This window comes from Pinus tabuliformis, chromosome 2_1 (assembly GCF_031772625.1).
Source record: "Pinus tabuliformis cultivar Carrire ecotype Pingquan chromosome 2_1, CPIR1, whole genome shotgun sequence".
In the NCBI taxonomy this organism is placed as follows: domain Eukaryota; kingdom Viridiplantae; phylum Streptophyta; class Pinopsida; order Pinales; family Pinaceae; genus Pinus; species Pinus tabuliformis.
The window spans coordinates 667,796,959-667,823,124 of NC_142299.1; the positions used below are offsets into that span (position 1 = coordinate 667,796,959).

The following is a 26,166-nucleotide window of genomic DNA, read 5'->3' on the forward strand; positions in this document are numbered from 1 at the left end:
AACAAAAGCTCACTTTGGATGATCGTGCTCATGATGGTCAGGTATCCCTGATACCTGTTCGGCTTCTTACTTTCACGGAAGGTTCCTCGGAGTGCAATGTGTCCTTCAGCATCGTCAAGTGTCCCCCTAAGCCATGAAGGCCTCTTCCTAGAAGAGGAAGGCTCTTGCAAAGGAGGATCAATAGGATCCATAGGTTCTTCCACCTCGGGCATCGTCTCATCTTCCTTTTCCTTCGGTTCCCTGGTGTCAGCTTCTTTAGATCCCCTTAAAGTAGGAAGATTGTCTATCTTGCTAAGAGCCATATCTTCATCAAAGGTGACATCATGACTAATTTAGACTTCCTTTTGATGAGCTACATAGATTCTATAGCCCTTAGTATTTTCGCTATAGCCCACGAAGATTCCTTTCTTTCCAGATGCACCCAATTTATTCCTTTTTTTCCTTAGGCACATGAAAATATACAGGGCTTCCAAAAATTCTAAAATGAGATACGTCAGGTTTCTTACCGGTGAACATTTCTTTGGGAGTCTTGGAACCCAATGCTTGATGAGGGAGTCGGTTTTGTACATATATGGCGGTATTTGCAACTTTGGCCCATAGAAACTTCAGAAGTTTTTGATCATGGAGCATAGCATGGATAGCTTCCATAATTGTACGATTCTTCCTTTCTGCCACACCATTCTGCTTAGGAGTATATGGTGTAGTAGTTTTGCTCTTAATGCCAGCCTCTTTACAAAAGTCATGAAACTCATTGGATTCATATTCAGTCCCATTATCAGTCCTTAAGGTCTTGATCTTCTTTTCGGTTTGATTCTCGATCAAGGCTTTGAAGTGTCGAAACCAGGAGAACATTTCATCCTTCTTTTTCAAGAAGTATATCCAAGTCTTGCGAGAATAATCATCTGTAAAAGTGAGGTAATATAAATATCCTCCCAAGAAGTTCACAGGCATCATATCGGATATGTCTGAGTGAACCAACTGCAATATATCGGAGGTCTTTTTTTGGCTTGAGGGGAATGGTCCCCTTTTGAGCTTTCTATCGGCACATCCTGGACATACTCCTTGCTCTAATCTGAACTCGGGCATCCCGGTCACCATTTTTCTTACATTGGGTAGAGCTTTATAATGAAGGTTAGCAAACCTCCCGTGCCATAGTTCGGACTGAAGAGATGTGTCACAAGACATGACACCCAGCGGACTTCCTCCGACCTGATATAATGAATCAACTTGAAACTCAAGAGTAAAAGCATCTTTAAAATTCTTTTTCCATACATGTACCTTGCCATCGCTGAAAGCCACCTTGTAGCCTTTGTCTTCCATTGCCGAAATGGACACCAGGTTCTTTTTGAGATCAGGTGCATATAATACATCTTGTAAGTGAATGGTATTACCCTGATTCAATTGAAGAGTGACATTTCCTACGCCTTTCATGGAATTATCTCCAAGAACAATTTCTAGGTTGGTTTCCTTCTCTATCAGATTATAGAAAGCTTCTTTGTAACCAGTGAAGTGCCTTGAGGCACCACTATCAATAAGCCAATTTCCCAGCGAGTCTGGGGGAGCAGTGGTAGATAGAACAGCTGGTAGATAATATTCATCTTGCTTATTGTTAATAGTGTTAGATTCATACTTGGAATTTCTTGCCTTGAATGATTGTCCTCTTCCTTGATTTCCGACACTTCTTTTACCTCTGCCATTTGACCTGCCATTCTTTTGACTGCCTTGAGAGGGATTTTGATCATCGTCCCGGTGTGAGTCCCTTTTATCAGGGCACTCCCTTGCATAGTGACTCGTTTTATTGCAATTGTAACATCGTCCTTTTCTTTCACCCTTTGGTCCAACCTTTCCTTTGAATTTAGCCCTAGAATTGTTTCTTCTTTTAGTATGAGAAGAAAAGGCAGAGGGATGACCTTTAAGTATGGGCATTTCTTGCTCTTCCATCCTCGTTTCTTCTTGAATGCATCTGGCCATTGATTCCTCAAATCCAGGAATTACGTTATTGTTGAGAAGAGTAGTCCTGAATATATACCATTCAGATGGCAGTCCTCTAAGAGTTGTGAGTGTCATTTCCCTGTCAGGAATTATGTTAGGTCCCTATACTACTAGCATAACCCCTTATTGTTTTATTTTTTACAAGATCGGTTAGATGATATATTACCAAAAAAGGATGTAGAGCAAGCTCCAATTACATTCAGCTATATTGCGATAGTAGACTAAGCAGCGAGACGAGATCGCAGTCCCTTCTCCTGTGCTTAATTTCCAAACTTCATAGATTTTTTTAACTATTCTAGGATACTGCCGGACGTATTGACCTACTAAGAAAACAAATTTACATAACATAATTTCTCATTGGGTTTATGGTTTGTTGACTGAGTATTCTTGGGCTGCTTCATTCATGTTGTTGTTGTTGGCTGAGTTTTTTCCTTCACTGCTCATATTGTTGCTCTTGTAGTATTCTACTGCTTCCTGCAGATGTTTGCACTTGGTTTTCAGATCCTTTATCTCATGTTGTTGCGCTGCCATATTTTGCTTCTGAAAGCTGTACTCCATTCTCATTTCACTTCTTAGATCTTTGAGAGACTGCTGCAGCCAATGTATCATGACCTTGTTTCCTTTGCATGCTGGGCATGAGTCGTTCCTGGCTGCCTTCTCAGTGGGGTTAAACTCCATCTGACTGTTGTTTCCCCTTGCTTTGTTGTAGCTGCCTGTGCTCCCTTGATCCATCGTTGTTCTGATTTGATGGCCTCTGCTCTGAAATTCTTGAGTAGCTGTGGATATTGCCGCTGAGCTAGATAATATGAGAGAGGGCCTGTATTTATGAAGAGGGGGATGAAAATTGCAGCGAAAATTATAACTCTGCAATAAGAGCTGGATGAGGGTAGGTAATAGCTTGATCAAATAAAAAGGCTGCCTGCTGAATAGTGTTTGCAAGGGGACAAGGAGCAGCGACGTAGTTGAGTAGAAAAGCTGGTGAGCAAGGGAATTGCGTGAGGGAGGGAGGCTGAGAAGGGGCTGCGTGGAGAAGGCAGCTGAGCAAGACAACGTGGAGGAATGGGAGCTGGGGAGGGGGATGCGCAGAGAATACAGCACAACAAACTACGTGAGGGAGGGAAGCTGGGCAGGGGTTGCGTGGAGGGAGGCAGCTGAGCAAGATAGCGAGGAATGGGAGCTGGGGAGGGGATTGCGCAGAGAGGACTGCATAGAGAGCAGGGGACCATGTGGAAGTGAGAGGGAGGGGATTGCATGGGTGAGTGAGGGAACTGCGTGAGGGAGGGAGGGGAGTGCGTAGGTGCTTGAGGGAGCACAACCAACTGCGTGAGGGAGGGGAGCTGGGCAAGGGCTGCGTAGAGGGAGGTAGCTGAGCAAGAAAGCGAGGAATGGGAGCTGGGGAGGGGACTGCGCAGAGAGCAGGGAACCACGTGGAAGTGAGAGGGAGGGGACTGCATGGGTGTGTGAGGGAGCGTTGCTTTGATGCAGACCTGGAAGCGCCGAGGGGAGATGAATCCTCAGGCCAATGATAATTTGCACTATGCACTCTTTTTTTAAAGCTTCTGCATTGCATGCTTGCCTCCAAGCATGTGGTTGTAGCGGTCCCCCATGCGTTGGAGATGAGAGTTGTCTCTTGCACACTTTTTCCTTTTCTGGCTCGGTTTCCTTTTGAGCTGAGCTTTGCTTGCTCATGAGCATTTTGACTTTGATTGAAGTTTCTGAAGATGATCCTTTTTATTTCCATTTTTCCTTGCTTTTTCCTCTGTCTTTCCATGATTTTCTGGGATTTTTTTGGGTTGTCACTTTTTTTATTTTCTTTGTTTTTTGTTTTTGTTTTTTTTTTTTTTTTTTTTTTTTCCATAATTTGTCTTGCTTTGCCCCTTTTTTCCCTACTACATTAATCTTTTCAAGTTCATTTTGATCTTATGGCACAGAGTGTTGGTATTCTTCATTATTCTCCCGGGCTCTTCCTTCATTCATCTCCACTGCTTGATTTGCGTGAAAATCCGCCTGCTGATTATGAAGTCTCAGAATATGTTTGAAAGTTACACTACCAGAGTCTTCTAGATTCCTTCTTATTCTTTTGATGATTCTACTCATAAACTCGTTGCTTGGACTTTTGGTTCGGTTCATTGCCTCAATTATGATGGCTGAATCTCCCAAAATTATTGGATTTTGGATTCCTCTTTTTTTAATTATTTTTGTCCCCATGAACAAGCTATACGCTTCGGCCTTATTATTTGAAATTTGACCCAATCCCCATTCATATGTGACAATTTTTTTCCCACTTGGGTCAAAAATTATCCCGCCTGCTCCTGTCTTTCGAGGATTATTCTTGGAGGCTCCATCAAATTGCAAACAATATCTATTTTGCTGTCTTTTCCAACTTTCAGTTTCTTCTTCAGTCATTCTCAATTTCCAGGTCTTCCCTGGGCTTTCTTTTCTCTGTCCCTTTTTACCATTGTTGCCTATTATGGCTTTGCTAAGCCATTCTCTTTTTTCTTGTTGAAGAATACTATAATCCATTGGGGCAGTTCCTTTTTCATTGAATATTTCTGAAGTTAATCCCCATACTTTTGATAATGTTTTTCCAATTCTAGGATTTTGGTTTTTAAAGATACACCTGTTTCGAGTCAGCCAAATTTGCCAGCATAGGACTGTTGGAATGCATTTCCAGATTCTTATAATTGTGACTTTCTTCTTTGTTTCATATGGGTAGGCTTTCTCCAACATTTTGAGGAATTCCGACTAAGGTTTACCATAATTTATATTTACTTCCAACGAGCTCAAGAGCCGCTCCCAGCATTCTCTTGAGAATTTACAGTCCTGAAATAAGTGTTGAATGGTTTATTTTGCTTGCTGGCATAATGGGCATCTTGATGGCCCATGGAATCCTCTTTTTTTAAGGTTTTTGCCAGTCAGGATCTTTCCTTTTAATAGGGTCCAAATGAAAATTTTTATTTTAGGCAAACTTTCTGATTTCCATGCTATTTTCCATGGTTCCCATTCTTGCTGATTGGTTTGATCTTGAAGAATTTTATATCCAGTTTTGACTGTATATTGCCCATTACTTGGGTCCCAGAGGTAATTGTCTTCCTCGTCACGATGAATTGGTGCTGCCCCCTTTAGATGCTGCTTGAGTTTATTCCATTGTCCTTCCATGTTTGCTGGGATTGCTGGCCTTTTCCATTCCTTCCATTCCTTCTGATTCCACAGGGAGATTGAATGTAAGGTATTAAAGCCTTTCCCTCTCATCCACTCTTGAATGCCATCCATTTCCGGGTGATCTTGTAATGGGTCTTTTCCCATGATTCTGTCTTCCCATATCAAGATTTTTTGTCCATTCCCAGGAGTTTTGGAGATGTGGTTGCCCATTATTGGAGTGACTCTTTTGACTAGCTTCCATACTTGGGTGCTTTGTCTTATTGGGATGTTCCCATTCAGCAGATTCTCCTTGGAGCCATTTAGATATTTGTTTATGAGGGCTTTTTTCCACCAGCTCTCGTTACCTGTTATGAGTCTCCAGACAATTTTCATTCCCAGGGCTGCATTCATGAGCCTAGGCAGCCGAATGGACAAGCCTCCTTGTTCATATGGTAGCACTACTTGTTCCCACCTTACCAAACTAAACTTTTTGTTTTCCTGCTTCCCACCCTGCCAGAGAAAACTTCTTAAAATTAATTCCATCTGCTTGTGGGCACTTGTTGGTGCCATGATTAGTGCATATTGGTATATTGGTAATGCAGCAAGGAGAGCTTTAATTAATATCACCCTTCCAGCCATATTTAACCACATCATTCCCCAGTTCTTTATCCTGTCTTGCATTTTCCCAATTTGTTTTGTCCATATTTTTGCCTTCATGATCTCTTTTGATATTGGTAATCCCAGATAGAGAAAGTGATTCCAATTTTCCTGTGCTGGGATTTCCATGATTTGGGAAATTCTTTGCATAGTTCGTGGTGGAATGTTCCACCCATAGATCCTGCATTTTGTATTGTTCAAAAGTCCACCTGACACCTGCATAAATGCATCCATTATTTTTTTGAATCTTCTCGCTATTATTGTTGATGCTCCTCCCATCAACAATGTATCATCTGCAAACAAGGAGTGATTTATGGTCTTTATTCCTTTTGCTATTCTCAGTCCTGTGATAGTTCTTTCTTTCCTCTGTGTTTCCAATGCTCTACTAAGAGTTTCTGCCATTATTATATATAGAAATGGTGATAGAGGGCAGCCTTGCCTGAGGCCTCTTGTGCTTTGAAAAAATTCACTGGGTCTTCCATTGATGAGGGGGGCTATCCAGGGAGTGGATATGCATTCTTGTATCACTTCTATTATTTCTTTTGAGAAGCCCAGTTTCTGAAGTACAACCAGTAGATATGAGTGGCTGACTCTATCGAAAGCGTTTGCCATATCTAGTTTGATTATCATACCTTTTTCTTGCTTTAAGATACTGGAGTGGACAACTTCCTGAACTATGATGACATTGTCAATGATTTGTCTGTTTGGGACAAACCCTCCTTGGTTTTCTGAGATGATTAAGTGCAACACTTTCTTTATTCTATTTGCCACAATTTTTGTTATTATCTTGTAGGAGGAATTGCACAGAGAAATGGGCCGGAACCTATTGAAGGTGGATGGATTTGCTTCCTTTGGAACCAGAGCAAGATAGGAAGATCTTGTGTGGCCTCCCAATTTTTTTTTAAACATTCTTTGCCATTCTTAAGAAATCCTTTCTGATTGTATACCAATGATTTCTGTAGAAGGCTATTGTGAATCCGTCTGGCCCGGGCGCTTTGTCCGGATGCAGGCTCCAAATGGCCTCCACAATTTCTTCTTCTGTGAGGTCCTTACACATGTCTTTGTTTTGTTCTTTTTTGATTTTCTTCTTTGTGTGCTGCAAAATTTCTTCATATTTAGCCATTTCCTCTATTGCTGACAATAAGTTTTTGAAGTGCTTGTAGGCTTCTTTTTTTATTTCTTCCGCTCCTTTGATTTCTTGATTTTCCACTTGTATTTTTTCTATCTGGTTTCTAGCTCTTCTGATTTTCATAATGTTATGAAAAAAGGACGTATTCTTATCTCCTGCCTTGAGCCAGAGGATTCTAGATTTCAGTCTTGCCTCTTCTTCCTCTTTCCTGTTTTCCCTATATAGCTTCCAGAAAATTTCTTTCTCTTTAAGGTAGTCTTGCTTGCTTTCTTCTTTACATTCCTTTTCAGCCTGCATGCTGTCCTTTTTTTGTTGTAGCTCTTTTTTGTTTTTGTTTTTTTATTTCATTTAACCTTGCCCATTCCTTTAGCTTGGTTCTTACACTTTTTAATTTTGTCTCCCATATGTACTGTGGTGAGCCTGATATTCTTGGTGCCCATGCTGCTTTAACTAATTCGCTGATTTTTGTGCTGCTGTCCCAGATTGAGCTATACCTGAACGAGAGTGGGCCTTGGTTTTCCATTTTGCCCATTGCTATTACAACCGGCTTATGATCAGAAGCTGTGGTGTGAATGATTTTGGATTTGATAGAGCTGTACAATGCTGCTATGTTGTCTTGAATCAGGATTCTGTCCAGTCTTTCTTTTATGTTACTTTTACCCACTCTCTTGTTATTCCAGGTATATTTTCCATTGTTTGGAGGAATGTCCAGAAGGCTATACTGTTCCATTATTTCTTCTAAAGAGTTCCTGGATGGATCCGCTTGAAAGTTTCCTCCAAACTTTTCCTCTATACTTCTAACCAGATTTAAATCTCCTCCTAAAATTATTTTTCCAGCTTGTGTTTCTTGTAATACTTCCTTTATTGTTGCCCAACATTGTTCTTTCTCCTTATAGTGGTTGGGGGCATATATATTTATCACCCTGTATTTCTCTTATGTGTTGGTCCTCCTAAGATCCGTTAAAATCCAGTGCTGCCCTGTTTTTCCCCATTAATTCCCACCTTCCTTTTTTCTAGATTGTGCATATGCTCCCTGATGCTCCAGTTGCCTGGATTGCTTCCCCTTCATATTGCCTGAACTTTTTTTTAAGATTTTCCGATTCTTGGTTGTTTACTTTTGTCTCCTGGATCATAAGGATATTTGGGTTCTCTTTTGTCAAAATATCTCTTGTTGCATTTTCCTTAACAGGTGAGCCCATTCCTCTGCAGTTCCAGGAGACTATTATCATTATTTACTTGTTGGGTGGTGCATGGCTCCTTTCCCCTTATGCTGGCTTTTCTCCATATTTCCTGTACTTTTCCCTAGATAAGTGTCCATGGGCTGTTGTGTTCCTAGGGCCATTTCTTTTGCTGCTGCTTCATCCCTTACTTCTTTATTTGTCTTTCTTCCGACTTTTTTTTGGTTTTCTGCATTTGGGAATGCTTCTTTAGCTTGTTTTCTGGTTAATATCTTGTCTACTGAGGGAGGGGGAGAGAGGTGAATTGAGTCTTTGGGGGAGAGGGGGGACCATTGGGTGATTGGAGAGCGTGGGGTTCTAGATCTAGATCTAGATCTAGCTTTGGCTCCAGGGGATGGGGGGTCTTTTGTAAGCAGAGGATCAAAGAGGTTTTGGCTAGCTAAGTTTGCTTTTTGCGAGAGGAAGAGGGCTTAAGCAGATTGTGAGGGCTGAGAGGAGAGTTGGACTGGTTGTTTGTTGGCTATCTTCTTTCGTTTGACCTGTTCCCATTTATTTTCCAGATCCTCAATCTTTTCATTTTCATTTTCTCTATTTTTTGTACATCTATTTGCAAAATGACCGTATTCATGAGATACCTTACATTTGAAGGGGATTTGCTCATAGTCCAGCTATTGTATGTGCGTCCATTGATCCATTTTTATTTTGATAGCTTTAGGGAGACCTTTGTCTAGATCCACTTGCACGCAGATTCGGGTGTATGCATGCATGTTTTCTTTAGGCTCACATCTGTCTATGTATTTCCCAACTGCGTTTCCTATTGTTTTGACTGAATTATCTCCCCAGCAGTGGAGAGGTAGATGAGGCAATCTTACCCATACTGGAACAGCATTTGGGATGTCTATTTCTGGGTCAAAGTCCAGTGTCCATCTGTTCAAATACAGTCCCCTTGTATCCATAAAATATGGACCATTCCTGAATATTAGATCTCAGTGCTCTTTGGTTTCAAAGTGGAAGGTGTAGTAACCTCTACTACAAAATCTGATTGAGATCTTCCTAGATATTGCTGCAGCCCAATTTCTTTCTACCCACTTTTGCACAGTCTTGGGTGATGGCTACAACCCAGTGAATTGCCCTACTAACCCTCGTTCTGCCAGGGAGAGTGCTGCTTTTCTTGGGAGTGCTGGAGGGAGAGATATTTCTGGTATTTCTTCCATTTTTTTAACAAACTTTGAAACTGACGGTCTGTTCTTTGCTGGACCCATTGCAGAGATGAGGGAAGCAAAAGCTTTTTCTGTTACTTCTGATTCTTGCTGGTGATCTGTGTGATGATGATCTTCCTCTTCCGGTGGATCCATATTGCTCAAACCCCAGCAGCAGGAGGCCGCTGAGGGCCAATACGATCTGGGGCAGTATCTGCCTGCCGAAAACTGTAGCTGCGATCTCGCCTTCCTCTTTCTGCCATTCTGACCTCAGCAGCAAGGGCCACTGAGGCGCAGCGAATGCTGCTTCGCGCTGGGAGCTGCAGCAGCAGCTAGGGCTGCATGCAATCCTCAGCTGCTCTCCTCGCCATCTCAGCGTAACCCCTTATTGTTATTAGTACAACCCCTTTATTATATTGTTGTGTCCATGTAGTCCCCATATTGTTATTATTGTGCCCCATAGAAGTCCACTATTGTTATTATTGTGCCCTTACATTATTATTGTTATGTTGGCTCCGATTATATTATGACCCCTTAGACTCCTATATATAGAAAGGAGGTCTTGTCATTTGTATCATCCAAGAATTGTTCATTTGTGTAATGTAAAGGAGGTTGCCCCCTCGAAGAGGCTTATTTCTAAGGCGATCATCTATCTTTTCTGTCTTTTTGTGAGCTGGTTTCATAACATTTGGTATCAGAGCTTTGGATTTTAGGGTTTTCGCTGCTCCAAACAGGTCATCGTGGCATTTTCGCTATAACTTTATTTTTGCGACGTTTCAGAAGCTAAAAATAAAACCCATTCGAGACAAAATCTCGTTAAACCTCGGGTTCGAATTTGAGAGCTGGTCTCGCTATAGTTTTGGCGATATGATCTGATGAATTTATAGTTTTTGCAAGCTCCAGAATTTCATCTAAAACAGGTCATCGTGGAATTTTGCTATAACTTTTTTCCTGCGGCGTTTCAGAAGCGACAAAAAAACCCATTTGAGACGATATCGTGCTGAACCTCGGGTCCGAATTTCAAATCTTGTCTCGCTATATTTTCGGATATATGATCTGAGAAATTTAGGGTTTTTGCAGACTCCCGAATTACATCCCAAACAGGTGACCTGGGGAAAATCGTCATAACTGTCTCTCTGAGCATCAGATTGAAATTTTGTAAGAATTTACGGAAAGAGGACGAACTTTAGTTTCTTGTATATATTTTTCAGGTCCGAAGGTCAAACCAGTGACACATGGCACTTCCTACAAGTTCACTCTTTTGAAAAGGTATATAATCAGGTCATCTTAGGATTGTGCATAACTCTTTCTTGGAGAATCCAATTTTGATCAGACTGTTGGCATTGGAAAAAGGACGCAGAGGGCTACTACAGGTGGCGATTTCAAAACTTAAAGATCCGAACGTACAAAGTTACAGTTGTTTCAACATCGAGCTCCTAAAATCAAGAAAAAGCGAGATGAGGAAGTTTGATGGCAAGGATCCGTTAAATTGGATACTACAGATGGAGAAATATTTTGATCTACATGGTGTACCACTGTTACAAAAGTTATGTATTGCATCTTCATATTTAGAACCGGATCAATTTTTATGGTATAAAGGGCTTTGTTTTCATAAAACACTTGTTACGTGGTCAATTTTCATAGAGGAAATGATAGCACATTATGAGGATACAAAGAGAAACACCTTCTTTAGCCAATCGATAAATGTCAAACAAAAGGGTTCAATGGCAGAGCACATTGAGGACTTTCAAAAATTGAATATAAGGGTAAATGATATACTAGAGAAACAAAAGATAAATAGTTTTATCTATGCCATGAAAGCTGATATCGATGGTATGAAAGCATATTGGAAGAAAGGCATGGAATATTTGAAGAAAGACATGGAAGGTTTGAAGGAAGGTGGGACAAAGATGCTACAAGAAAGGCCTCCTAATGACGAAAAGGATCAAGGAACGTCAAAAGAAGAGGATATACACTGGGAACCAACCCTAGAAAAGGAACAAATGAATCCGACCATATCTTGTATTGCAATGGCAGGGATTACCACTCCTCAAACTCACAAGATAGAAGGACATATCAAGAAGAAAAAGGTTCAAGAAGTGAAAGATATAAAAATGAAATGAATCCAACCATATCTTGTAATGCATTGACCAGAATTACCAGTCCTCAAACTATCAAGATAGAAGGACATATCAAGAAGAAAAATGTTGAAGAAGTGAAAGATCACATCGAGCATCAAGAAATGAATCCAACCATATCTTGTAATGCATTGGAAGAAATTACGACTCCTCAAACTCTCAAGATAGAAGGACATATCAAGAAGAAAAAGATTCAAGCAGTGAAAGATCACATCGAGCATCAACAACAAGTTCTCCAACTTTTAAAAGATAACGCCACTTTGGTGCAAAATTGAATGAAACAACGGGTAGATCAACATCGCAGTGAAAGAAGTTTTGATGTAGGTGATTGGGTATTTTTACAGCGACATCTCAAGCAAGCTATTTATGAGAAGGAAATGTTGGCAATACTACATGCACTTAAGAAATGGCGACCTTACATAATGGGAAGACACTTCAAGCTAAAAATGGATCATGATAGTCTTAAATACTTTTTAGAACAAAGATTATCTTTGGAAGAATAGAAAAAATGGGTCACAAATATGTGGGGTTATGACTTTGAAATCATCTACAAAAAAGGGAAGCAAAATGTTGTCGCAGATGCACTCTCAAGAAAGGGTGAGGATGTGGAAGAATTGTTTTCTGCTATTTCTATTATCCAACAGATTGGATAAACGAAGCAAGGGATGAATGGAAGAAGGACGAAGAAGTGTGGCCACTCATTCAAAAGTTGCAAAAGATCCAAGTTCAAACAATATTGTCAGAACTTGACGAGGAAGGAAAAATCATATTGGAGCCTGGAGTGGTCATAGAAACAAGAACCCGACAGCTACAAAATCGATCAATTTCAGAGTATCTCATCAAGTGGAAGAACTTATCTGCTGAAGACTCCACATGGGAGAACAAGAATTTTATACAGAAGCATCAAGAACTACTCAAGCGTTGAGGACAACACTTTTTGAAGGAGGGGCATGTTAGGTCTCTATACTACTAGTGTAACCCCTTATTGTTATTAGTACAACCCCCTTATTATATTGTTGTGCCCATGTAGTCCCCATATTGTTATTATTGTGCTCTTACATTATTATTGTTATGTCGGCTCTGATTATATTATGACCCCTTAGACTCCTATATATAGAAAGGAGGTCTTGTCATTTGTATCATCCAAGAATTGTTTATTTGTGTAATGTAAAGGAGGTTGCCCCCTCTATTTTTTCGTGAGCTGGTTTCATAACAAATTACTTCCCCAATAGATAGGAGATCGTTCTTGATCTCGGTGATCCTTAAGAAATATGCTTGCATACTCTCATCTTTGCCCTTCTTAATTTCCTTAAGCTTATTTCTAAGAAACAAGATTTGATTTGCATCATTAACTTTAAATAAACTCACCAGTCTATTGTAGATTTCCTTTGAAGTGTTCAGCTCGGAAACATAGGCCACCAAGCGCTTGTCGATAGAGTCTCAGATGATCTTCTTTGCTTTGACTTCTCCCTTGGTCCATTTGTTCTTAGCAGCAGCGGATGCATTTGATAGAGGCTCAACAATCCCGCCTCTCTCATGGTCCAACACTTCCTGCGCTTCTAATGTTAGATCAAGAGACATCTTCCATCCGTGATAGTCAGACTTCTCACGGAGTTTGTCTTCAGCAGGGAAGTGTGTTGAAGACCCCATGATTTCTTTTTAAGATAGCCTTGCCAACCTTCTCTTCGGTGATTGTTCTTGCTCTTGCTTTTGCTTGGGCTTTGTCTTCACCTCAGCTCCGATACCATGTTAAATTATGGTATGTTCTATGCTTAGAGCAGTTTACTTATTTTTCTTCTTATTAGCCACAGATTAGCAATCACATATACATTAAGTAAAGTGCAGATAGAACATTAAATGATCAACAGAAAACAAGCCAAGACAAGAGACACAAGATGTGGCAGCTAGCCAGGGACAAACCCCAATGCAGGGAAACCCTTTGATCAAATCTTCTTTTATCTTCAATAGTTCAGCGGAGAGAAATAGTACAAAATGTGAATTTTGTAATTTTATATTAGCAGCAGCAAACCCTAGATCAACAAAGTCAAACTTGGTCAAACTAGCTGAAATTGACCTCTAAAATACTTGGTCAATTTCCGGTCAACTTGTCTTCGAACAGCCTGAAGAAACAATCCTTGAACAATGCCAAAAGTTCAGTCAATTTGCAGATTTCTGAAGTCAACTGCAACCCTAAACTAGGGCAGTCAATACCGGTCAAACCAGAGGTCAGATCACCTCGATTTTTGTGCCAAAAATTGCGGCCTGCCTAGGAGAGGCAACCACACCCAATCCGCACTTTTGGAAGGTCAACGCTGGTCAAAGAGATGACCTGTTGCCCTAGCATCCTTCTTTCTGCGTCTTCCTTGCCCTAGGACGTCTTCCTTTCAGCCACACTTGTGAGAGAGAGAGAGGCTCCTTTTATGCGTAGGGGGGAGAGAGAGAAGATGAGTGAATTGAATTGTCCAAATGATGAGAATGCTCATTGTATTTATATGCAAACATTGAGGTTGAATAGACATGACTGTTGGGCTTCTGAGCCTACATAAGTTTGCTGGCCGACCTTGCCAATTTGTCCATAATCAAAATAAATTCATATCTCCATAAATACTTATCGGAATCGGATGATCTTTAGATCAATCCTACACCTCTCGATGAGAGGAATCTAGGAAAAATATTAGAAGCCATAAATAAGGTGATCCACATGGAGTTTGGCTCTAGTTGCCAATTTTAACACTAATCCTTTGGGGAGATTGGAGTCAGGAAGAATATGAAGATAGACTTTGTTTCTAGGTCAAGGAGGCTCTAAAACCAACTTCGCTTGTCATTAGGACAAAGGAGAGTGGCCTTAAAAGCTTTTATACTTCGTTTTGCAAAATGAAGTGACTTATCAAGATAAATTCAACCATAGAATTATCCCTAGGAGAATTCGTTCAATATACATGGCCCATACATAGAGATATGCTATATAGAAACATAATTCCACAATTCGTAGTAAATGCATGCAACAACTAGCCCTAGTATAGCGAAAATCTCATTATCAATGCATGTGACAAAGTAAAAAGAATAATGGCGTTAAATTTGCACTTATATGTAAGAGAATATATCCAACCACCAATAGAATTGCCAATCATGAAGCTCCAAGATAAGAAAAGGCAATCCATACATCAAAATTCATCCATGCTCCAAACTTTCGTCCACCAAGAAGCAATAACGAAAATCTCAAGAGAGATACAAGTCCAAACCAAGTAATGATGAGAAATGTACTCTCATCATTTGTATTTATACTCTTCTAATGAGTTCGATTTAGCTACTTGAGCCTGCATTAGCCCCTAAAATAAAAATAATGTGTAAATAACAAAATTTTGGTAACAAGCCCACCAAACTAGCTCATAAACAAAATAACAAGCCTCTCAAGAGGTAGAATGATTAATAATACATGTCATTGGGCCTTTTAAGAAATCTGATGAAGTCCATAAGTGCCATAATAACGAATAGGACTTCCAAAGTAATGGACAATGGGTTGGCCCATTGTTCTCCACATAATAAACTTGTGGTGCTTCCAATGGTTGTGAGGGCACACAAGTGACCTCATGGGTCTCCAAGTAAGTCGAAGATGCCTGTAGACCATCTACAAGGGCTCAGATGATGGTGTAAGTGATACCACGTCAACATACAAGTCTTGGGTCATCTGCCGAATGCATGGTGCAACTGTGGGGTTGGCTGGGTAGAGGTGAACCAGGTGCATCTTCCTCGTCCAATAGGTGAATCTCGAGCAATCTCTGAACATCTCGGGGGATCCATGGAGTGCTGTCTACTGCTGTGGAGGCCCATGGATCTCAACACACACCCTACATTTGCCAATGTAGCCCTCTGGAGGGTTAGGACCCCGTATAGGGAGACCAAACTCAAAATGGAGACCACTTCCAATCCCGCATAAGATCCAATTCGTCCCCTAGCTTTCTAGTACAACAAGTCATCAAGGAAATCAAGTAAAAGAGCGTACACACCTTGGACAATAGGTGGGGACTTCATAATGACATGCCCTTCCATAGTGGGCTTTGGCATGTGCTAATGTCTCCAAATTCCAAATGGGGTTAACCAAGTATCTTATTAGGTTGTTTTTATTTCTAAAGGGGATAGTATGTCCAAGGTACATCCTTCAAAAGGTAGTGGCATGTGATAAAGAGATGAATGGAGTAGGGAATGAAAATGGGCAACCTTGGGCCACACGCTGGGGTATAAGGGTAGCTAGAAAAAGGGAAGTCCACACTTAGGTATATAATGTATAGGAGGGAGCAATCGTGGTACATGAGGTGCCTCGACCTTGATTTTTCCACCCTTCTTTATATGCCTTTTGCCTTTATGGTTTTTCTTTAATTAACTGCTTGGGGTTCAAGGGGTAAGAGCATGATGTGTGAGATATAACAGTGGATACCCCCTTTAAGGTAGGGTGGTTCATTGCCCACCAGGTGTTGGGACAATCATAGGTTCCCAAATGATAAAGGAGGCTCATAGAGCCTGTAGGAACGAGGGTAATGGCCATGATTATGGGGTAGAGCTCATGTATTGGCTTTTGCCCACGTGGCAAATGTGTTTTTCCCAACCATATTTTGCATTTTGTGGTATATTTTCCTGTTGAATGTGGCCAATTATGCTTTTACTTTTCTTTTTAGCTGCATCAACCTCTAGGGCATCATTTTAGGCCCGACCTAAGGTGTGGGCAAGGGGAAGGGGAAAGCTAACCTTATGTGGACCTAGTGGAGGAATGTGGACCCAGGTTGGAGAAATGATGAATGAGGTTATAATGAGTGGCAGTAATATATATGGATGAGGGGGCGGGACCACGCAACCAAAATCGGGGTTTCCCATGTGATACCATCCCTAAAGCCGAAGGGCCAGTAAAAGAGATCCCACGGGACTAGAATCCAAGGTTGACATCCAAGAGGGGTCTAGGGGACAAGAGCACAGACCTAGCCCATTCTTTCCGCCGAATCCCCCCATTAATCCATGCTCAGAAGTGTCCATGATAAACAAACTACAATACTCAAGTACCAAATGACAAGGCATACCTTTAGGTTCGGGAGGCCCACTTTCAAACATACGATCATGGCAGATGGGTGAGGGGCCACATGGCTGGCTTGGGTGGCGGAGAAATGGCACAACGAGCTAGTTGGTGGTAGCAAGGGGTTGTTAATTGCCAGCTGAGGACCATCTTGGAGAATTTTTTTTCTCGTAGAGATATCACCCACAAAATGGTGGGTAACATGATTGAAGGAAGATTACTCAAACTCTAAGCATTCTCTTGTAAGACCTTTCGACCCCTTTTCGACACTGATTTCTTGAGGAGGTCGTGGATTAAGAGAGGGCTGCTACTTGGCAAGGCTGTGGGCATTTGAGGAGAAATTTCTCACTTGGTTTGGCTGTGGGCATTGAAGAATAGTTTCTCTCCTTTGCAAGAATTCATCATCCACTGGAGACTAATCTTTTGGACATCAAGAGACACCTAACACCTTCATTGAGAGCATTCTTGTTGTATTTTCTGATTTTGACTTTCAAGAAGGAGATCTAGTGCTTGAGAAGCCTCATATATTGTAAAGATCCCTCTTGAAGCTTTAGTTGAGATCCTCTTGAAGGTTTCTCATCTTTGTAATCATTTAATAAAAGCTTAGTGTTTCTTGTGGGAGAGGCATCCTTTGCTCCTTATTTTAGGAGGAGTATTTTGGGTGGATTGATCTTACATGTTTTTTTTTAGTTTTCATTTTGCATACCTTAAGAATTAACACAATCTCACCATCACAATCTAATTCTCTAGATTTAATTTTGCTACTAGTTTCCATTCTTATGCTTGACATTTCAAGTTTCTTTGCTTTCAAGTATAATTTGGGATTTTACTTTGGAACAACTTATTTTATTACATGCAAGCATTTCATTTCATGTGTTAAAGTTTATCTAGTTGATCTAGTTAGTTTATCAATTTGCTTCAGGTTGGCCTCACAATAGGCTCATTGTTTACATGTTCATTTATTTTTAAGCTATTTGCTCATCATATATTAAAAACTTCATTTCATTTCTTTGCTTTAGTTGGTTATTGATGTATCATTTGTCAAAGCATTTACTTTGAGCAACTTGAAATCTTATGTGCTTATGAAGCTTATTTTCTTGTATCTTGCATTATTTTGAGCAATTATCCAAGTTATTTTGTTGAGCATATTTCCATTTAATTGAAGCATTTCCCTTTATACAAGCACGAAGAAACTTGCTTGCATCCCATTTAGGCATATTAGTATAGTTGCATTTTAATTTAATTTACCTCCAAGCATAAGCTTGGTTGAAAGACATTTCTTAGGGACCCCTTTCTTTTCTCAACTTGAGGGACATAGACCCTCTTATGTGGTTAACATGGTGACCTTGCAGTCGTCAGAGCCTCAGTCTCTGCAGCACGGGAGACATTGGGTGTGTTGGGTAATCCAAGGAAGGTATCGTTAATATAGCCTTCACCATCTTTCTTTGGACCCCTTCCACAACTCACATAAGAGACTTGTTTCAAAACAGTGGAAAGAAAGGTCACATCTAGACTAGGCATTTAGATTAAAATCTACCAAGATAATTGCACTCAATCTTAGTTTAAGTGCATTTCATGCTAACACATCTTGCTATTTTACTTGCAAATTATTTTATGTACTTTTCATTGATGCAAATATCTTGAAGTTGATTATTTTATTTAGGCAAGTATCATCTTGTTTCATTTTTGCAAGTAAAGTTTAATTTTTCCTTTGCAAGTCACTCTATATTGCTTCCATACATGCTTTGGATTTGTGAATGATTTTATGTTTGAAAGAATTTATTGAAAGCAAATTTTATATCTTGTTAACATCTTTTGTTTGATTGATAGGGTTACTTTTGTCTCAATTTGAAATACTTCATTTTTCTTGAACAAGTATTATTTATTTTAAGCAATATTGAAGGCACTGGTTTTATATATGCAAATTTTTTATTCATGTGTTAATGATTAGATATTTCATTTCATAATGCTGATCATATTTGCTCATAATCTTAAAAGTAATTCAATTCACTCTAACATCTGCTGGAGATCTCAGATCCTTTTAACTTAGTTTTCCATTTAGGGACCACCCCCCTTAGTTGACCTAGAAGAGAGCTTAAACGGAGAGAGTTGGGAATAGGTGACAACCCCATCTCTTTAATTTGGCACCAACCAAACCTTGTGGGGTTAAAGGGATTTTCTCACTAACTCAGGTGTGTGTGATAGGCGGCAACACATCCTCCCACTGGCAGTGAAGAGGAATTTGAAGGGCTTTGGTGTAGGCATTGAAGTCACCTAAAAGGATAAATTCCTCAACTGTGAATGTTGGGTGATACTGGCATACAAATCTACAAAGGGATCCTCGTCAAGCCCATGAATAGCAAACGACGAAGACGCTGGAGGGAAGTAATAGACTGCAATGTAAATGTCCTTGGGAAGCAGGGAAATGCCTCTAATCTAAACCCATTTAACCTAGCGAACTCATTTGTGGCCACCAAAGATATCTTGCTTCGAGAGAGTGTCTAACGAAACAAGCAAATATAGCCCTAAAGCTCCTTGTTTCTTGTTTGTGTGCGAAATATTGATGGTATCTTGTGATGGCCAGGCGAGGACGAATAGGGCTCTCACGAGTCTTGGTGATATATAGGATCTGTAATGACCTCAAAGCATTTGTACAAGAGACTTGGTGATGACCAAAAAGACCCATTGTCAGTGCAATAGCAAATGGAGATGGCTACACTTTGTCCCCTCTCTTGTCGGGCCTATGATTTGGAAACCTTAGGACGGGATTCCCACTTAGGTGGAAAAGACTCCCAAATAACTACTCTAAGGTTTCAAATCACTACATATTTCGTTAGACATGGGATTTGGTTTTGGAGTTGTTCTCATAACAATTTCTCAATGATTGTGATAAGACAATTTGCTCACTTTTTTGTTTCTAGTCGAGATAATTTTTACCATTTATTTTATGAGACTCAAACATTATGAAATTATTAATATTGGCCATAGTTTCTTATCACTTCAAAAAATTTTGCTTCTAACTCCAAAAAATCAGAAACCTTGATAACTCCCATTTAAAAAATTTACAACTCCTTAAAAAAAGGAGAGACCCTTATGCTTTCTTTAAAAAATATTTATGCCTTCCTTGAAAAATCAGATTTAAAATTCTTCACCGTTCACACCACTTTAAAATAGTAAGGAATTAAAAAACGATTGTCCGATTGGCACCTTTACCATCTGTATGCTCAGCCGCCGTTGTTTGTACTCTCAGCGACTGAATTGAACTGCTGCATGATTCTGATTTTAATTCTTTTGCCATCCATACACTCAACGGTCAAATTGGGCTGCCATACAAACCAATACGATCCATCCAACTCTTAAGATGTGTTGGGCCAAAATTCGATCTACCCAGCATGTCGTTAATGGGCGCCTTGGAGTCACCATAGATGTGGATGTGATGAATATGTTTTACTCTGGCGAACCATAGCAGCCCCTAGAGAGCCAACACTTCAGCCTTGGTGTTAGTGCCATTACCTTCCTGCCAGTGTAGTTTGTAGGAGTGTGGAGAAAATCTGATCCAAGTGCCGCAACCACGTATACCCGCCTGTGCAGCCCCATCAAACATCCCTGTTGGAAAAAGGATAGTGGGATTTACAATTCGTGACCTAGACACCTGTTTTGACTGAGCTTCACCAACTAGGTGATCCACCCATGCAAAGATTTTGGAGCATATGCGGGCAATGTTGACGAGGCTGTCATTGAAGATCCTTTGGTTCCGCGCTTTCCATAGTTCCCACATAACAAAAAAAGAAATGATTTATGTGTGTCCCCAAAGCGAGGTCCACCAGTGAAGGCGTTGTTCCATGTTCCATGGAGATAAAAACTCTATAAGGGACTTTAAAGCTTGGAGAAATTGTTCCAAACCTGCAAAGAACTGGACATTGTAGGAGGAGGTGTAGAATAGTTTCACTAGAGCTAGAGTACAGTGGAAACCAGCCCGGGTCTTGGTGGCCCCTTTTGGCCAGTTTATCCCACGTCAAGATCTTGTTGTTCCAAGCCAGACATATGAAGAGAATGATCTTAATAGGAATAGGTTCTTTCCAGACAATCCTGTACCACCATATGTTAGAAAGAGAAAAAATATCGCTGATAATATACTTGTAAATCTCTACCACCACCACTGAGTCATGTTGTACTCTGCCGAACCAAGCAAGGACATCTCCCCTCTCGTCTTTGTATAACCCTGCTTGTCTGAGCCCCATCAAATAGTCTTTCCAGCAATCCGCCTGAGGCCTGACCAACCCCATGTCATTCACATCCTTCCAGACAGGATATCGACCCCTAGAGAAAAAGAAAAATAAACCCCTGGAGTGGAGAATAGAAATAAAATCATCCAAAATAGTATTGGATGGTCTATTCCCAACTATGTTATCGATGCCAATAAGAATCTTAGACTCGGCTCGAAAGGACCATCTCATAAGATTGAGAAACCTATTGAAATATGTAACTAGGTCCGGTCTTCACAATGTCAAATGTAATCATGATTTTATGTATTTAATCAAAAGAGAAAAATAAATTTATTCTTGTAAGTCTTGAGGCATGGGTTTCATGCTCAAGAGAATTCATTTTTATAGGTCAAAGCATCCATTGAGTGCTTTTAGGTTTGTCATAAATTCATCGAGTCATTGTCATGTGTGAATGACCCATTTGGGCATGTTACATATTATAAGAAAAATTATGAGTCAAATTAGAGTCAAAAGACCCTCCAAGACCATGTCAAATGTGCAAGCATCAAGTCGGCCTCATGGAGCAACAAGTCGACCTAAAAGAATGTGTCAAGAAGTTTATATATAGAGCCATCGACCTCATTTGAACATCACTCACTCAAGCATAAGAAAGTTCGATCAAGGGACAAGAAGAAGCCTCCTATCCATCAAAGGAAGAAGAAGGAAGAACTGAATTGTCTTGGCCTGTTTTGGATCAAAACTCTCACACGTGTGAAGGGTTAGGGCATCTCCTTGTTGCAGACTAGACCAAGATATTACAGCTACCATAGGAGGCCAAAATCTAGTAAGAGAAGGTCAATTGTGCAAGTCGAATTGGTGAGGAAGCAACCTATATCCAAGCGAAGGAGGAAGGAAGAGATCTTGTCCATCATCCAATTGATTTAGGGTTTCTGCAGTACGAAATTGCAGTCACATTGTAGATCCAAAGTTTCAGTGTTGCAGAGTCAAAGTGCAGTAGCAAGGTCGAAGTAGAGTCAAGGTCAAAGTTGCAATTGCAGGATTAAAGTTGCAAATATCAAAGGCAAGGTTGACTTGGTCTTGGAGGGGCTTTGGTCAAGGGTCTAGGTCTTGGAATTTGTCAATTGAAGTTTCTATAAGAAGAAGAATTCGTTTGGGTTTTCCTCTCAAGATTGGAGAGGTTTTTGGCCCTGGCTAATCCCCTATATCTTGTTTCCTTTGTCTCATTGTTCTTTATGATTTGGTAGTCATTTGATGAAGAAAACTCTAATAATAATCAAGAGAAAAGAAGCTAATCTAAAGAAGTAAAATCACATCACAAACAATTATCAAGCAAGATAAGTCACCTAATCACATTGCCCTAGATTTCTCAGCAAAACCATCCTTTAATTATTTGTAAAACTCTGCCATATGAAAGAGCCCTTTGAAATGCCAATTTCACCTTGTCTGAACCATTCCATAAAGTCCTGCTCCCTCAGATACTTATTCTTGATTATATCCTGCCAAATCCCACAGCCAAAATGGCCCTCCAAAGTGATTTAATCAGAAGTGCCCATCCAAAAACCTTTGAATCGAGTAAACCCCAACCTCCAAATTCCTTAGGTCCTGCTATCTTTTCCCATTCAACCAAATGGTATTTAAAATTCACTTTGTTACTAGACCAGAGGAATCACGTAAAAATGGATTGTATTTTCTTCAAAACAGTAATTGGGAGGGCGAATAAATGGGACCAATATACAATGATCTGTTGTAAAACCGATTGGATCAAAGTATATCTCCCACCCAAGGAGAGCCTCTGGTGTGTCCATCTGTCCAGTCTATGCGGAAACTTATCCAGAAGCCAAGTCAAGTCTCTAACCTTGTAGTAAGTCATGCCATCCTCGACCTTCCTTGTCCCGACACCAAATAGACAAGCAATATTTACAATCTCTTGCATTTCCTCATTAGAATATAAAAGAAAGGAATCATTACCATTAGCAATCAGGCCTGAAGCCTCTCCAAACCTCTTAATAATAGCATGGAGTACTTCCCATTGTGTTCTTGAAGCCTGTCCGAAAGCAAGGGCATCATCAAATGAGTAACATCCACTCGGTCAGCCATTTTGATACCCTGAAAGAGCCAGAGCCTCGTGCCATCTTAATCTTTAGACTGAGGTCATCCGTGACCAAAATGAAAAGTAAAGGGAAGAGAGAGCACCCTTGTCTTAGACCTCTGCCTGCCCGGAAGAACTTTGTAGGAAAACCATTAATTAAAACAACAAAATTGGCCGAGGAGACACAGGCCATAACCCAATCTGTAATGCGAGCATCTAAGCCCACCTTGATGAGAATATGGTGGAGAAAAGCCCAGTTTTATGCCTTATGTAAATCTAACTTTAATATGACAGCATCCATCTTCTTTGTAAGAATGGAATGTAAAGACACCTGTGTGGTGGCGATGGTGTCATGTATCAGCCTGTCTGACAGAAACCCAAACTGTTCACGGGAAATGTGCTCCTAGAGATAATCTTTAATGCAACCCGCAATCACTTTAGATATGAGCTTATATGTGATATTATAGAGGGATATGGGATGGAAATCTTTGTATAAATGTGTTTAAATAATTATCATAAACAATTTTTGTTGTTATCTATATTTTGAATTTGTTGTATTCTTTATATACTTAATATTTGGGCCGGGGTCCTCTATTTTAGGGACCTTGACGTCTCCTGAAATTTGGGGGATCTCTCCACATGTCCCAATGTCCCCATGTTCCTGCATCCCCAAAACATGGTGGAATGCTTTTCACAGTTGTTGTTCATAGACCCTCAAGAACAAAGTAGTTGGAGTACAGAATGATGATTCTCAAGCATTTTTTGTATACAATGTTGTATTATGAGGAACACAACATGCATATGACTTCGTATAAAACTGTGTCATATTTTATGAATTTGCATGTTATTCACATAGGTACTTGAAAGCTGAAACTTGGGTATTTTTGGATAAATGTACTCCGGGATGCTGATGTTACGTTTGAGCAGGTGATATTGTATCGAGGAGGACTGGTGACTTCTGCACTATCATTTGTAGTGGCTGCTTCAAGTGCCTTCCTACCAGATGATTCTCTTGCAAAGCCCCTTCTACAACAGAACCTCGACACATTATATGCTTTGGGAGCCGGAGGCTTAGGGCTTTCATTAATTTTGATTCATATTTATGTTACTCCTATAAAGCGCACCCTTCAGATATTGTGGGCATTGGGTATAATTGGATCTCTTGCTACATCTCTAAACCTTGCACTACCGGTGGGTGAAGGATTGGTGCAATATGTGATAGAAAACCCGGTAGCCGTATGGTTTATTGGACCTCTATTTGCATCCTTGACTGGGCTTGTTTTCAAAGAAGGTAGATAATCCTTTTCATGTACGTAATGTAAATTGCCTAATTTCTTTTGCATATGGAATGTTGTGAATGTCCTCTTAGTTTGATGAATAGACTAAAATTTGATATTCCTTAGTAGAATATAATAGTTTAGGCTGTGGCTGTTCAATGTATACCTTCTTTAGGTTCTATTTATGTGTTTATGCACTGTACGAAAACCGATTATTATAAAATTTGTTAGCTTCATAATCATGTCTTGCAATAAAACATGTTTCTCTCCCTTTCGGACTTGTATGGACTGCTGGAGAGCATGGAAGGAAGAAATTAGTCTTGTGGTTCTACTGTTTTATTAACCATTTTGAGTTTTGATCAGTTATGACCCTGAAAAATGGTCATGTTTTGCATGCAGGTTTGTGCTATGGAAAATTGGAAGCTGCCGGTTTAACTTTGGTCATCCCCACATTACTTCTGGGCCATTTGGTATGATTCTTGGCATTTTATTTTGCTACCCCTACACAGTCCCATTGGACTCTTCATTTCTCTGAAAAGTACTGGCTTGTGTAGAAGTTTTGAAATGTAAGAATGCTGACTAGTCTATTAGAATTGGAATTTTCATTCCGTACAAAATGAAAAGTAGATGGAACATGTGCACCAGGATTCTCACGAGTCAATGCACTGGATAGTATTTAAAGTTTTAAATATAGTCGCTAGCAATTAATATACATGGTCTTTCAGAAGCCAAAACTCCTTTCAGAAAACTCTTTCGTACTAAGAAAAAGGTTTACTAAATATATGAAGATTTCTGGTCGAGCATGTGTTTAAAATAGTTATAGTAACTTGGAAAATTGAGCTGTTATGAGGCCTTAAAGGGTGGTGTTATGTGTTCACAAGTTAAGTCGTCATCTTTCTGCATCTACTGAACTTTTACGATGCCATTTTACAGACAGGGTTAATGGATGATCAGTTCAAACTCGCATTACTTGGAATATGGATGGCCCTTTTCACCGTATTTGCAGCTAGGAAGTTTACACAACCGATTAAGGTAATTTTTTTTATTGTGGACTGATATAAAGTTCAACAGACCGAATGATCTTGGTATTTTTGTTAACATCCCATATTTAGTGGAAAATGAACACTTTTTTACTTTGTCAGTACTAAAAAAATCACGTTTCTGAAGTTTCATATTATGTGTAGCTTTGCCCAACTTATGTTGTTGAAATTTTGTTGCCTAATATCTATCATTTTGCTATTCAGGATGATATTGGTGATAAGTCAATTTTCATGTTCAATGCTCTGTCCGAGGAGGAAAAAGCAGCCTTTATTCGGAAGCGCGAGGAGGAAAATGGCCGAAGTTTCGTTAGAGATTAACATTATTATAAACATCGAAGGGCTTCAAGATCTTTTTACTTCTTGTACTGCGAAACAAGATGAGTAGATTCAAGAGTAGGGATTTTTGTTTTTAATCTATCTGCACACTATAGGGAAATAAATAAACGGAGTAGATGTAAATATATAGCTACCCTAGTAGTATGCTACCAAGTTCACGGAAAGTCCTGTGGAAATTCTTTGTTTCCACGGCAATCACAACACCAAATCAATGGCATCTCAAAGATGAGACATTTGTGTGTCTTATCATTATATATTGTATTATAGCAATTTTTCATTTTTAAAAGTAGAACGTTCCTCTGAATTTCGTGGTACTTGGGAGACGGGACCCTTTAATAAACTTGCATGCTTGAAAACTAGGTCAGTGCATCATAACATTACTCTAATATACTTGAAAACTAGGTCAGTGCATCATAAGTATCATTACTCTAATAATAATAGTGTAAAGGAAATGCATCATTTGGATAAACATTGGTACCCAATTTGTTACATTGAAAGAGCCAAGTATGAGGAAAGAGTTCAGTACAAGGAAGATAGAGCCCAGTATGAGGAAAGAGTTCAGTATAAGGAAGATGTATAATTTTTTCCATGCTCAGCTTGGAGTTAATACGTCTTTTTTTTTAAAACAAAAATAAACACTCATTTAAAAAACACTATTGGTTATAATAAAAAAACAAAAATAAATATACATATTTAGTTAGT

At 39.8% G+C, this 26,166-nt stretch overlaps 1 protein-coding gene across 1 annotated transcript in view; it reads left to right on the forward strand.

The window, feature by feature from the left end:
* The window catches only part of LOC149202369 (integral membrane family protein), a 46,812-nt gene extending 21,044 nt beyond the window's left edge, over positions 1–25,768 (forward strand). Inside the window, exons 2-5 of the mRNA XM_089403157.1 lie at positions 23,739–24,102; positions 24,488–24,558; positions 25,022–25,120; positions 25,333–25,768. Of these exons, the coding sequence (XP_089259283.1) occupies positions 23,739–24,102; positions 24,488–24,558; positions 25,022–25,120; positions 25,333–25,446 (648 nt within the window). The 3' untranslated portion in view covers positions 25,447–25,768. The remainder of the gene's footprint in view (positions 1–23,738; positions 24,103–24,487; positions 24,559–25,021; positions 25,121–25,332) is intronic.
* The last annotated feature ends 398 nt before the right edge of the window (positions 25,769–26,166 follow it).